The sequence below is a fragment of the Apodemus sylvaticus genome, chromosome 17, assembly GCF_947179515.1.
Source record: "Apodemus sylvaticus chromosome 17, mApoSyl1.1, whole genome shotgun sequence".
NCBI classification, from domain to species: domain Eukaryota; kingdom Metazoa; phylum Chordata; class Mammalia; order Rodentia; family Muridae; genus Apodemus; species Apodemus sylvaticus.
In genome coordinates this window covers 15,841,621-15,856,611 of record NC_067488.1, presented here as the reverse complement: position 1 = coordinate 15,856,611, position 14,991 = coordinate 15,841,621, and the positions used below count along the sequence as shown (strand labels likewise).

Below are 14,991 nucleotides of genomic sequence, written 5' to 3'. Positions count from 1 at the left end.
ATAAAATAAGAGGGTATAGTGCCTTTTAGTTGTCTTAACTAGAGTTAGTTTTAGGGCAGTAGTGCTGGAGAGCATATGTAAGGCCTTAGAGATCATCTCAGGTCTTAGTTCACTTACGGCAAGATTGCTATCATTGTCTTAGAAGATAAAAGAAACTAAAACCAAGCAAGCCCCAATTAGAAGGATAAAAACAATCATGCAATTTTTTTCTCCTGAGATTTCAAACTACATATAAGAAAAAAATTAAAATTTCAAAATCATAATTAAATTAAGCAAGTGAAAACAATGAAAACATGAATGCTAGACATTGAGAATAGGTTTTTACTTTTAAATGAAGGTGAATGTTAAAATATTATTCATCTTACATTGTAAACAAACTTATTTAAAGATAGAATATTGTTTTGTTATATTGTCATTGGAATATAAAGCAAACATATAGATGGTAATATTACATTAGGCCCATGTTCAGGAAAATATATAATGATTTTGAAGAAGGTATTTATCCACTTTGAGGAAAGGCTATACGTTAAATTGAGCTTGGACTTAAATCCCAGGTTTCCATATTCAAGTAAGCACAGCTTAAATCTTCTCCTTTTTCTCCGTAGCACACATTATGAGTAGTACATTCTATAAGCACAAGTTCAATTATATGTAATAAAGTAATTGTAAAGCATATATCATTACATAGACAACTAATGATTACTGAACTCATTTACTTATTATATTACATTATTTCTGGTCTTAATAAACTTAAGACGATATTTTACACAATATCATTGCAGTGACTGAAGTGAATGCAAATGTTAAAATTCTGTAGATCTCTGCCTAATTATCAAAGGATATTCTGAGTATATGGTGTTTTTAGAAGTGTGTACTGAGGACAGGGGTCTTTGCATTGGTAATTGTGTTGTTGTAGATGCTTACAACAGAAACATCCTTCATCATCTCCTTAAAATATACAACTATCTTTAATCTTGAAGAAATGAATTCTTTAAAAATGATAAATATTTTTTTTCTCTTCTGGAATTCTAGATAGCTCAGAGTCATGTGTATGGTATGCTTTGAATATTTATTTTACATGTATGAGTATTTTTCCTAACTACACATGTGTGAACCATCTGAGTGCCTTGTGCAGAACATAGCTATAAGTCATACTGATTCCTTGCAGCTTATGTCTCCAATAGATTCAGTTCATCATGTGTGTGCTGGAACTTTAATAATATAGCTTGAAATATTTTGAGGAATTCATGAAGTCTGTAATTACAAATGGATTCAACACTGCTTATAAAGCATGTATAATAGGAAAGGAAATGGGGAATTATCTGCAATCAATGACAAAGTAATGTGCAATATTATCTTGTATAAAATAAACAAAAAAGTGAGAAAAATACATTTTTAGTCAAAAATCCACAATAATCAAAAATTAAAGTTCAGCAGAGATTTTCAGGTTGTTCATTTAGAGAAAATATTTTAAAATGCAAAAGACTAAGAATTAGTGTTACATGTATGTAGTTATTTTATGAACAAGTGGCATAACCAAGAAGCAATTACATTCTATTTAGAGAATCAGAATATGTTTGATTAAAATTGTGGTTGTAATAAGAGTTTACATTTCTATTCATGTTCATAATTTAGATAAATTTCACCAGCGTATAAGGCATCTGATGGATTTTTATGAATTATCATTTTAAATATGAAAATTATAGATACAAAAAGAAATTCTCATTTCCCTGTCTCTGACAGTCTTTACCATAGGCCAGAATTAGTATTTATACTGCTAACACTGAGCAGTATGCTATTAATTGCTAAGTTACAAAAAGTACCCATTTGTGGTCTCTTAAATTCAAAGAGGAAAAGTCCTTCTTTTTCATTTTCTCTTCCAGCATATCAGTTGCAAAGCTGTCCTGATCCTCGCCCATTTCGTAATGGGTTTGTCATTGGAAGTGATTTTACTGTTGGCCAAACCATTTCATTTGAATGTTTCCCAGGATACACATTAATTGGCAACTCAGCTCTCACATGTCTTCATGGTGTTAGTCGGAATTGGAACCATCCACTGCCAAGGTGTGAAGGTATGCTTTTAAACCAAAATTATCTTCAAGATGATGCTATTTGTTAGAAGTTATGAGAATATAATTTTGTTTTCAGCTGAGGACATTTTAATAGCTAAAATAGGTAAACAAACTCACATATTGAATGCAAAATAATATATTAGTGGCAGCAATATTAACCTTTTACTGAGAGTATGAGTAAAATTTGTTAACATTTTAGACACTTTGAAACTTCTTTTTTGGTTATGTGACCGTCGGGGATGTCTGTGTCTTTAACATAAAAATCAAGATACAGTTATTTAATTTGAGTGCCTATTCCATCAAATGCTGTTGGCAATTATAAAAATGCAGTATGTATAGGGCATGATATATATTTATTTATATAATGAGAGAAAGTTGTGTGTGCATTGATGCACATATATTAAATGAGTAAAGAGCTTTGTGATCACAAAGGTCAGCAAATACATCAAAGATCTCATGTGGAAAAATTTTAAATATGGCTGTATTTTGTACATTCTTACCATTGAAGGTAAAACAAAACAGATGCACCTTAACTGCCTTAAAAGTTTGATAGCTTTGCCATTTGTCTAGTATAAGTCCATTATTTTCAAACATGCTCATCTATCTCTTTCCTTAGCTCTTTGTGGCGGGAATATAACTGCAATGAATGGTACCATTTATTCTCCCGGCTATCCTGATGAGTATCCAAACTTCCAAGACTGCTTTTGGCTCGTAAGAGTTCCCCCTGGGAATGGAATCTACATCAATTTTACTGTTCTTCAAACAGAACCCATCTATGACTTCATTACTGTGTGGTAAGTCAGTACTGTCCTTTTTGATTGATTAAATTATGTAGGATAATAAGGTTAAGGTGAAAGGAAATCACAACTCTATTACAAACTACCAAACTGCCATCTGACATTTGGAATGGCATAAATGAGAGTCAGTATGGCTTTGTTTTGTTTTAAATGAGAGAAATATAATACATAAATTTTAGGATGTAGTACCATTATGTAGCAAAAGTCCATGGGTGAAAATGTGCAAGGCAGGCAACTACCAGAAATGTTTAAGGACGTCCTTTATTTATAAAAACTGGTGAAATTTAAGACCTCTGTTCAGATCATAACTATATTATATGCTTATTAAATTCTTTTCATAACAATTTATTATACAGCAAAATAATTATACTATAATTGCATCAATTGAAGTAACATTATAAAAGGCACAAAGAAAATCACTGAATTAGTCAAAGACAAAAACACTGTGTGAGTTGCAGGAGCACAAGTTATTACAGACTGATTCTCAAGACTGCTGTCAAAAAAAAGTAACAGAAGACACCACAAGCTTTAAAAGATTCTGAGTACCTGCTGTAAACTAAGTTGATTACAGCTAATATTGTTTCATTTGCTTAGGTAAAAACATAACTCATTTTTAATGCTTCATATTTTAGCATTTTATTATTTGTGTAGGTGCATGACATATCAATAGCATTTTTGATTCAGATTATTTTACTTTGCTATTAATGTAATGATAAGTGCTTGTATGTGATACCTTCATGAAAATTCATTTAAAGCTCTGTAAATCATCAGTATCATTCTCTCCTTCCCAAACCCTTGTCTAATAGGGATGGACCTGACCAAAATTCACCCCAAATTGGTCAATTCAGTGGCAATACTGCTTTGGAATCAGTATACAGCACTTCAAATCAAATTCTAATCAAATTCCACAGTGACTTCACAACAAGTGGCTTTTTTGTGCTCAGTTATCATGGTTGGTATTATCTAAGTGTTTCTATTTCATTTGGTACCATTTAAATTGTCCTGGAAATTTGAATGTAATATATCTTTATCCAATGATTGAAAATGCATTAAAATCTAGCACTTTGATCATCGCTGTAACTTATGCATTTCAAACACATTTACTTGCAAACCATGACCTCCTCTAGGTACTTAGGGATATTAACGTGTGAGCAAATGGCTATAGGAAATAAATCAGTCAGTAATTACCCAGTGGAAAATAATCATTTTGCATGGAAACCAATAAAAGAGAACCAGCTGTTCATATTTTAGTGCATGTAATTTGGAGACAGCAATAGATTCTCTGAACAAAAAAAAAATGTTTAATCTAGTCAACCTACTGTGAATATTTCTAAAATTAGCAACTAATATCTTTATGCTCCGGATCACATTACTCATTCATTTAGACTCTTGTTTCAAACTGTATTTGTGCAAGAATCTTACAATTTCTGATGATGATTCTAGATCATTAAGTTCATAGCTTTCATCTCTGTGAAATTACTTTTGGACTTTCAGTTTTATTTGATTATACAGAATTGTTTTGGGTCCTACCTTTACAGTATTAACGTTGTGAGAAGATACTATATTTTTCACAGAAATCTCCCTTTTTATCTGTTTGGTTCAAATTAGTTTTGTTCCTTATAAATAAGGAATGTTTATTTATCTATTTTCATTCTTAAACATAGGTACTTTTATTTACTTTCCATCTGAGCACACCTACCTTCTCTCCTCTCTTCCCAGTCCCATCCTTACAAATCCCTCCCCCACCTCCATTGCACCTACCCCTTCTTCTCAGAGAAGGGGAACCTACCCACTGTGTACCATCCCAGCATAGATCATCTAGTCACAACAGATCTAGACACATTATCTTCCACTGAGGCCTGACCAGTCAGTCCAATAATGAGGAAGGGAATCTAATGGCCTGGAACAAAGATGGAGACAGGCCCCATTTGACTTGTTAGGGGAACCAAATGAACAACAAGCTACAATTTTGCTACAGATATGTAGAGAATCTAGTTCCAGCTCCTGAATGCTCCCTGGTTGGTGGCGCAGGCTCTGTGAGCCCCTTTAGTCCCAGGTTTGTTGACTCTTGAGTGTCTTCTTATGGTATCCTTGATCTCTCTGACTTGATCACTTATATTCCCTAGGATCTAACTGGTATTTGGCTCTGGGTCTTTGCATCTGCCTCAGTCATCTGATTGATGAGGCCTCTCCAGAGACAGTTATGCTAGTTTCCTGTCTCCAAGCATAGCAGAGTATCATAGTGTCAGCTGATAGCTCTCTCACATGGCATGGTTCTCAAGTTGGGGGGAGCAATGGTTGGCTGTTCCCTCAGTCTCAGTGCTTTATCCCTGCACATCTTGTGAGAAGACAAATGTTGGGTTGAAGGTTTTATGGGTGGATTGATGCCCCCTCTCTCCTCTGGAGGTCATTCTTGGCCAGAGGAGATGGTCATTTTAATCTTCATATCCCCCTCTGGTAGGAATCTAAGCTAGGGTCATCCCTATAGCCTCTCCATATCCTTTCCCATCCCAGGTCTCCAGCCGGTCACCAGTGATGCCCCCAACCTCTCTCTCCCCTTGCTGCTGATTTCTGTTCTCACTCCCAGACCTCTCTTAGCATCCCACACCTGATTGCCATAATTACATATTATTATGTGCGGTAACCATGATCTTACTAAAACATCCTGTCTTTCAAAATGTCAGAGTGATCTAAAATATTTTACAGGATCAATTAATCTAGCAAATTATATTTGTAAATATTTTATAAAAATTGGACAGCGAACAGTACTTTGTCCACTATATTTGTATACTACTTAATGTGTCATAGTTTAATGCATAGTAATGGATTATTAGATACAGCTTGTACCATGGGAAATCCAAATTTATCAAATATGATTTCATTTAAAACACTTAAATCACACTGATTGGAAAAATTGAGAATCGACTACATGATACTAGAACTGTTTAACTGAACATTTTATGTCCCACTTGGATGATGTCTAGTTAGTTTCCCCATAGCAACCCTGAACATCAGTTCTGAAAGTACTTTGTAAAATAGCTCCTGAGAAAGTGTTATGTTCTCTAGAAACAGTTTGAGGCTTCTTAATTTGTTTGGTTTTCTCCTTTAATTCTGTAAAATTCTTGGGGCAAAATAAGTTTGGTATTACCTGCCTTAAACTGCTAAGACAACTCAACAGCCACATTTTGTCACTTCACTTAATAAATTAAAAGGTAGATGATTATTTATATTTTATATTTGTTAATTAAATGGAGTTTTAAAAGATGTCTCAGTGGATAAAGACATGTATTGTTCTTGCATAGGACCCATGTTTGATTCTTAATACCCACATGATAGCTTTTAATTATAACTGTAATTTCAAGAGATTCAACACCATTTTCTGACCTTTCACAGATACCAAGCACACACATGGTACACAGACATGAAAACAGTAGTCTTATAAATATAAAATAAGTTAAAAAAATCTAAACAATTTAATACACTTAAATTTACAGCAGTTTACTTTATTATTTCTTTTTATTTAAATTCTGTTGATACTGAATGTTAGGTGTTCAATTTATTAATTTCACAGGTCAAGGTTTTTAATGTGTTTCCTTAAGGTCACATTGATCATTTATTATTTATTTACTAATATATTTTAGTATCTTAATAGAATATATGTGTTCCCCCTATCTATTCTGCTTGTGATAAGAATTATCCCAGATGCCCCTCAAAGGAGGAATGGATACAGAAAATGTGGTATATTTACACAATGGAATACTACTCAGCAATTAGAAACAATGAATTCACAAAATTTTTAGGCAAATGGTTTGATCTGGAAAATATCCTCCTAAGTGAGGTAACCCAGTCACAAAAGAAGACACATGGAATGCAATCTCTGATAAGTGGATATTAATTAGCTCAGAAGCCCTGAATACCCAACGCACAAATCGTATAACAGATGACTCCCATGAAGAAGTATGGAGAAGGTCCTGATCCTGGAAAGGATGGATCTAGCATTGGAGGGGAATATAAGGACAGAAGAAAAGGAGGGAGGTGATTGGAGAAGGGATGGAGAGAAGAAGATTTATGGGACACATGGGGAGGGGGGATCGGGAAAGAGGAAATCATTTGGAATGTAAACAAAGAATATAGAAAATAAAAATATTAATAAAAAAACTAAAAAAAGGCTGATATAAACATAAGAAAAGAATTATCCCAACCATATGTATTATATAAAACATCATCATTCTGAGGCTTTTCAGATGAAAAATAAATTCATAAAAAGATTTACAAAACAAAAGTGCAATGAATAGAATACAAAGGTCACTTTTCTTGAGATATTTCATTTGAGGAAATGCTTTTTTTTCCCCTCAATTACTGTAACAACCATGCACTACAGTAAGAACTTTCCTTGGATTATGGTACTGGGTCAAAATGAAGTTGGCAGATGATAAAAATTAAGAACATTAGTTATGCAATGACCTGTTGAATATAAACTCATAAACCCCATTTTAAATGGCAGGTATTACAGACACTGACTTTAAATAATCACCATATTACTAACAGCCAGCATTCACTGAAACATCATATGCTTGAACAATAGTAATTGTTTTTAATGGATTAGTTATTTCTAGTTTACATGGAAACTATTGATTCTATTTTAACAATATAAAATATAATTAAAATTTAAACAATCAGGAGTAAAGCATAAAACAATAAACATACTGAATATACAGACTCAATATAGGACATGGATAGAAATAGGTATATCTGTGTCCAAATAATTATTTATTCATTTAGTTTTATTTTTGTTTATTTATTTATGTTTTTTTTACTTATTTATTGTTTTCAAGACAGGTTTTGTTGTGTAGCCTTGGCTGTCTTAGAACTGTCTCATGTATCCACAGTCTCCTTTACTCAGCAAATAATAAGCAAAAAGTCCTCAAAGTCAATCCATAAAACTTAAATAAATTTTTAAAATACCTTATAATTATTGAATTTCATAACATTATTTACTGTTATTTATCTATTTTTATTTCTATTGTACTCAGTGCATAATAACTGAAAAATTCCAAAAATTAATCCACAAAACATGTACAAATTATAGTATAGTTATAATAATTAAATTATATAATATTATTCAGTTATTTTGTTCTTAATTCATAAATTAAATTACTATGTTAATTGATTAATTAATGAAATTTTATTCATATGAATTTAATTTATAACTTAAAATTTAAATATATGCATACTAAAAGTCTAACTTACAGTATATCTGGCAAACTGTGGCTTCAAGTATGAACTGTGATTTAAGTGTTTCCCCAAGTGCTAGAGGCAGTCTAGTAATTCTCATTACATATTGTTTTATATAATAAGAATATCTTAAGGAAAAGACTAAGTTCATTGTGTAATGAATAATTTGTTTATCAGGTTTGTAATATCTTTTAAATTAAAAATATATTTTTTCATATATTCTAAATAAAGTTTTTCCTCCCTCTTCTCCTATATGATCCTCTTTACTTTTCACATCCAAATCTAAACCCCTTCTGTCAATAATTAGGAAATAAACAGGCTTCTAAAGGATAATGTAATATAACATACATAATACATAATATAATATATAATATGTATTACACAATAATATAATAAAACAAACAGAAGAAAAAGCACCCCTCATAAAAAACACAAGAAGCATATATAAATGCATATACTGGTTACACTTTCTTTTAATTCAAGAGAGCATGTATATATAAGACAGCAGAATTCCAAGCGCAGATAAGGATGGAACACTACGCGCTCAGTAAGATAGTCTTCTATAAAAAGATGAGATTCCTTTAGGCTCAGATATTTGAAAATAAAGATGACCTTAACCACAAACATAAATGTCCTAAAACCAATAGCTTTTAAGTAAACAGTTACACATGATAGAATACTATAATAACACAAAACCATAAAACATATTTTATATATATAAAGGATCTGAAGGGTATAAAAGAAAAACTAAAGTAAAAAATTATATGTGCATATATGCACATATTAATATATGTGTATACACACAACCACATGCACACACATTTGTGTGTATACATATACATACACATACACATACACACACATATACATATACATATGCATACCCTTGAGAGTAGTTTGTTTCTTCAGTGAGACTTCATTAACAAGTAGCAATCAATTGGTTGTAGCTTCTGCATTAAGAATGAGGGCACGTGAACAGTTTTCATTTCAGCTCCAGGCCCCATCTCATATAGGCTCACACATACTCTGTCCATGCTGCCTCAGTCTCTGTGTGTCAATCATCATGTTTCCTTGGTGTTTTCTGTCCATCTGCCTCTTAATCTTTTTCTTTACTCCCCTTCAATAGAGTTCTCAGAAATCCTTAGGAGTGTGGCTATAGATGGAGATATCATGTCTTCCAGTATATTCTACATACTAAACATTGGATGGATGTCTGTGGGTCTCTGTACTTGTTCCCATCTAATGCAGTAGGAAGCTTCCTTAATGGTGGCAGAGCAAGATAGTGATCTATGTATGTAGCAGAGTTACATTAGGAGTCATTTTAATGCTATGATACTTCAGTAGAATGGTATTTTTTTTTACGCTAAGTCCCCATGCTAACTAGTTTCAAGTTCTTGTTCAGCCAAATGACAATGGATATGAGGTCTGGCTCATGGAATGGGGCTTAAGACAAATAAGATATTAATTGGTTACTCTTAGATTTGTGATACCATTGCACTAGCATTACTTACCACTGTAGACCAAGCGTTTTTGTTTTTGTTTTTGTTTTTGTTTTACCTCTTTAACAGTTTGCAGAATACCTTCAGATACCAAAACCACCAACACTTAAAAATGAAGGCTCTATGTAGTCATTGTGTCTATTTCTCCATATTCTCCATAGTATATAAATGTTGTCTTCAGTGAACTGCAGGTTTCAGGGATGCTTTCTGTCATTTCTGTTGGATCATCTTCTAAAGACATAGTTTCTACACAGTTAATGCTGTGTTTCAGAACAGCATTCAGTATACAAAGTTTTATATAAAATATTTAGAATTATTCTTGTATTTTAACTGCATGATCCCCTTACATTATAGACTTATAATGGGTAAAAACATGACCAATGTTCATATTGCAGTTCATGTCAAAGAAATGAGAGAGAGAGAGAGAGAGAGAGAGAGAGAGAGAGAGAGAGAGAGAACATCAAACTCAAAAGGCTCAAAAGGTTTCCTATTCAGATATTTAAAGCACCTAGCTAATAAGAGTATTACAATGGCTTGTGTGCACATGATCATGTGCATATTCACATGTGTGTGTATGTGTGTGCATGTGTGTATGTAATGTGAAGTCCTAGCTAAATATATAACTGCATAGATGTAATTTGAATAACTGAAACATAATGCCATTTACTATTATTTAGATAACTAAAAATCAGCACAGAGATTTAATAAATACGTGTTCCATCAAAGGTATTAAGACATTCACAGCTATATCTTCTATTTTGTTTTAACATAATGTCTCCTCTAGCAATGATTACCATCAGTCTATGCTTTGTTAAACAGGATGTAGTTTTTTGACTTGCTATAGTTAATGAAACAATGTACCACCGACAGACACTGTGGCATCTCAAAAACTATCATAGGGATACATGATAGTTTGTGAACTGGCTCAGAAAATTTAGAGGAACAATTCAAAGAAGGTTCTTTTCTGGATTAGGTGCTATTGTTTTCTGTCTTGGTATTTAAGCACATCTTTGGTTTTTCTAGAGAGAAGGAATGGTTTGTATATACATAACTGCTATGGAGATAATATTTACTTGTATTAGTTGATGTAGAATAATCTTGATGAAATGGAATTGCCTAAATTGTGTTCTATGCTCATAATTCTATTATAGGAAGGTCTTGTTTACATCTTGCTCCAATAAGTTCAAGTAATTATCTTGTCTAATGTTCACCTTTAGTGAAATTGTTTTTATATAATAGAAGACAAGTTCTATCAATTCTAAGTCAGACCTAAACTGACAGAAGTTATACATTTTTTAAAAATTTCAGTTCTGAATATTCACAGTGGGTTAAAGTGGTAGCTAATAATTGGTATAGTATATTACTGCAAAAGTTCTAGAAGCTGTGGTAATGAATGAATAGGTACCAGAAATAGAGGCCTGCAAGTAAAACACTGTCACTGTTAATGTCCTCTGTTACCTGATAATGGGCAAGGAAACTCAACCAGAAAGAACAGAGGCTTTTGTTCCAGACGTTAATGGACTCAGTACTGTGTCACAATACCTTCAATTACCCATGTGCATAGGACAACGAATACTCATGAAACAGACACTGGAATTTTCCTGCAATAACCCTGAAAGCTCCCAATTCCTTTCTTTGCAGTGTTTTATGTGATGCCTTTACCATGAAATTAATTAAAGACGTTTACTGTTAAACTTCCTCAGGAGAGATTTTCTTTTTTAATCCTTAAAGTCAAGGATTAATATTTGCTGCCATTTCTGATTGTAATGCCTTACCTAGACAGAAAGCAGTTTTTTTTTGTATCTCAAATATTCAGAACAGAAATGAGAGTTGTATGTGACTTAGGCATTACAGAAATACTCTGTGGTTCATATGGCTCATTAACAGGCTTTCTCCAAAATGTTGTATATGTATATAAATAGATGCATATGGGTATACCTATTTACTCTCCCCTTTGCTAATTGAGAAGGATTTATTAATGAGCTTTTTACTATGCTTTCAGGTGAAAGTGTTTAAATTAATTCTAGATGATATTAAGAACAATAGTGCTATAAATTCCAAAATCTAGTACATAATTATCAGTGTGTCTACCCAGACCTTCCTCATATCTATAAGCAATCATATTTGACCTAATATGAATCATCACTGAACTAACCCAGGCTTAGTGTCTATAATGGAGCAAGGTAATTATTTTAATCATCTACAACCAATAGTATGTCCTTACTTATCACAAAGGTTATGTACTTGTGCTTTTTTGGGGTTAGGGAAAAAATGGCAATTTGCTGTTTTCTGTTTATGTTTTTTTTTTTAGCAGCCTCTAATAACTCAGCTGAACAGACAGAGATAAATGTGGCATTCCTTTCTGGAATTGGGTTGGATGTTGCACTACAAAGAAAATAGGAAATTAAAAATAACCAAAAAATATGGCCAGAATCAAATTTTAATGTGATTGCAAGAAGTATTAGGACAGAAACCAGATATCCTTGCACAGCCAATCAAGGAGCTTTCTTAAATAATAACTGTCTTCTAAGATACTGGAATGCTGAATGCAATGCATCCTTGTTGTGGTTAAATAGAAAATTGACATTTCAAAGCTGAATAACATCATCAAACAAATGCTTCCTTGAAAAGAACAGAGATTTAGATCAATTGTAAATTTAAAAACTGTGAAGAAGTATTTCATCCATCATTTTTCTTAATAGTCATAACTGGCAAAGTTCTTAATGAGCACTCTGTAAAAAGTGTATATTAAAATATGTGAACAGACTATTTAAAATTTAGGTGTCATCTTTTATCCTGCTTGCCTCTGCTAGTGACTGAGTGTGTTGCTTTGTCTACCATCATTCACTGCTCCAAGTCAACTTTCCTCTTCCACACAGTTCCAAAAAAAAAGAGACATCATGTTGTTTGCAGTTTAGAAGCAAAGTGACTTTTATCCCATGTTATAAATCTCTGTTCTTTTCAATGAAGCATTTTATTTGACCATGTATTCAGCACTCCAGTGCTGAATTTCCTATTTTAATTTCCTATTTGTAGTACATGATATTGAAGACCCTCATGCCTTCCTTTGAAATAAATAGAATATGTATTATGTAAATGATGATACCACCTTTGTTTGATGGTAAATAATTAATATTTTCTACATTTTTATAACGAATGCAATTAAAAATAATTATATCAGTTCCCTCTTTCTTTCATCCTTCCATCAATTTCCATTTCCCCTATTTCAAACTCCTCCTCCTAAATTCCTCATTCTCTCTCAAATTCATACCACATACACAGATACATACATAGACATATTTACATATGCTGTGTCTGTTTAGTATTTCTTCCATGAATATCAGGGCAGAGCACTTGATACTATATAATCAATTATGGTAGAGATTCCTGGGGAAGATGGATGCTCCTTATCTCAAAGGCATTAATTGTACGTAGTTCTTTGTGTTAAAGTTGGGGGTTCTATGTACTTTTGTTTTCCTTCCACATCAGCATGTTTCTTGGTATTTTCATTGTCCATGTATTTTTCAGGCAAGCATATTTTTGCCTGAAAATAATCAATAGCTTTATTATTGTTTTTCTCTACTTCCCTTTTATTTATTCTTCTTTCACACATTATATCTTGACTGCAGCTTTCCCTCCGTCAACTCCTCGCAATTCTCCCTACACCTTCCATCCTCCCAAGTTCTACTACTCCTGTTTCCTTTCAGAAAAGAGCAAGCCTCTCAAGCTTATCAACTGACCATGATGTAAAAAGATACAGCATGAACCATAGGCAACCCAATGGATGGAAAGTGTTGTAAGGGCAGATGAAAGAGTCACAGACATTGACACATCAACTATTATCAGTCCTATAAAAGCCTTAAACTAAAAAATTCTGGCCTGTATGTAAAGGACCAAGGCCATATCCATACAGACTCCATGATTGCCATTTCAGTTTTTGTGAACTTCTATGAACCCTGCTTAGTTGTTGGTATAAGCCATTATTTCTCGTTATCCAAGACTTCTCTGGCTATTTCAATCCTTCCTCCTCTTCCACAGGGTTCCCTGAGCTCTGCCTAAAGATTGGCTGTGGATCTCTTCATTTGCTTCCATGAGCAGCTGAAAAAATCCTTCTGATAGGATAGCCCACTGATGAGTGGGCTAGGGATTGATCTATGCATATAGCATTAGGAATTGTTTCACTGACCTATTTTTTTTTCTGGTGGGATGGTCAATCATGTTTGATTCTACCTTCAAGTGTGACATGCCTGGATGGACAGGAGCTTGAAGCTGTAGGGACTCATTATTTTAGTAGAATACAATCTCACAGCTCACTTCCTGGGCCTGTGACTCTTATACCTTTCTGTCTCCTCCTCCACATCATATCTGCGCCCTGAGGGTAGGTGCTTGATAAAGATATACTACTGATGTCTGAGTGTTTCAAAATCTCTCACAATTCTGCACATTGCTCTGTTTTCTTGCTCTCTATATTAATTCCTATTTCGTGTAAGGAAAGTACTTCTGATGATGGATGCCTCAGGCATTGTTCTATGGGTATAGCAACATGAGGTCAATGAGTACTATTACTTTGTTCTTTTAGAAGAACAACAGAACTTGTGGATTGCTCAGATTTTTGGCTAACTGGGCAGTGTCAGATATTGGTTCCATCTCAAGGAGTGGTTCTTAAATCCAATGAGTTAAACCCACATTTGTTCATCCTTCACTTCATCATATTTTGCAGGCAAGGTACCATGTACATTACAGATTTTGTAGCTGATTCATTGCTTACCTTTCTTCTCTGCTAGTGAGCAGAGGATCTTCCATTACCATGAACACTAATCACTAAGGAGGAAGGTTCTATGTAGGCAGTAGCTTGACTTCTATTTTAATGAGATATGTAAGTATTGTTGCCAGCAAATGAATATTACCATCGATTTGTGGAAAATAACAAATAGCCTTTGTAATATCCTGAACTGTTTGGTTGTTTCCATAGAACATCAGGTTTACACTGTTTCAATTATTTCTAAATATCTTAGAAATTTCCATTTATTATATTGAATATTATATTATTATTTATGCAACACATATTCAATTGTGTTGTATAATTTCTTGACTTTTTGTTCTCTAAACATCCTGTGTATTAATCCTCTGTAAGATGTTGTAAGCAAAGATTCTCTGCCTCCTACACACTTCTTCAGATGTTGATTGTTTTCTTAACTAGACTCTTGAGATATTGTACCTCTTATAACATCACAAAAATGAGTCATGGTGAGCATGAAGATTACCTAATGTTTTGGAAGATTTCTTTTGCAGTGCTGTGCTAGTAGTTGTAGGAATTCAAATTTGCTGCAAAATGTATTGCTGGATTATGTATTTTAGTATATCACAAGTCTATGTGAACCAGTAAGG

The 14,991-nt window shown here is 33.2% G+C and overlaps 1 protein-coding gene across 3 annotated transcripts in view; it reads left to right on the top strand.

Annotated features, from left to right (window-relative positions):
- Positions 1 to 14,991, top strand: part of Csmd3 (CUB and Sushi multiple domains 3) — a 1,209,570-nt gene that overhangs the window by 1,102,719 nt on the left and 91,860 nt on the right. For all 3 annotated transcript variants that reach the window (XM_052161507.1, XM_052161506.1, XM_052161505.1), the window contains 3 exons: positions 1,884 to 2,072; positions 2,689 to 2,866; positions 3,676 to 3,821. In XM_052161507.1, the coding sequence (XP_052017467.1) occupies positions 1,884 to 2,072; positions 2,689 to 2,866; positions 3,676 to 3,821 (513 nt within the window). The remainder of the gene's footprint in view (positions 1 to 1,883; positions 2,073 to 2,688; positions 2,867 to 3,675; positions 3,822 to 14,991) is intronic.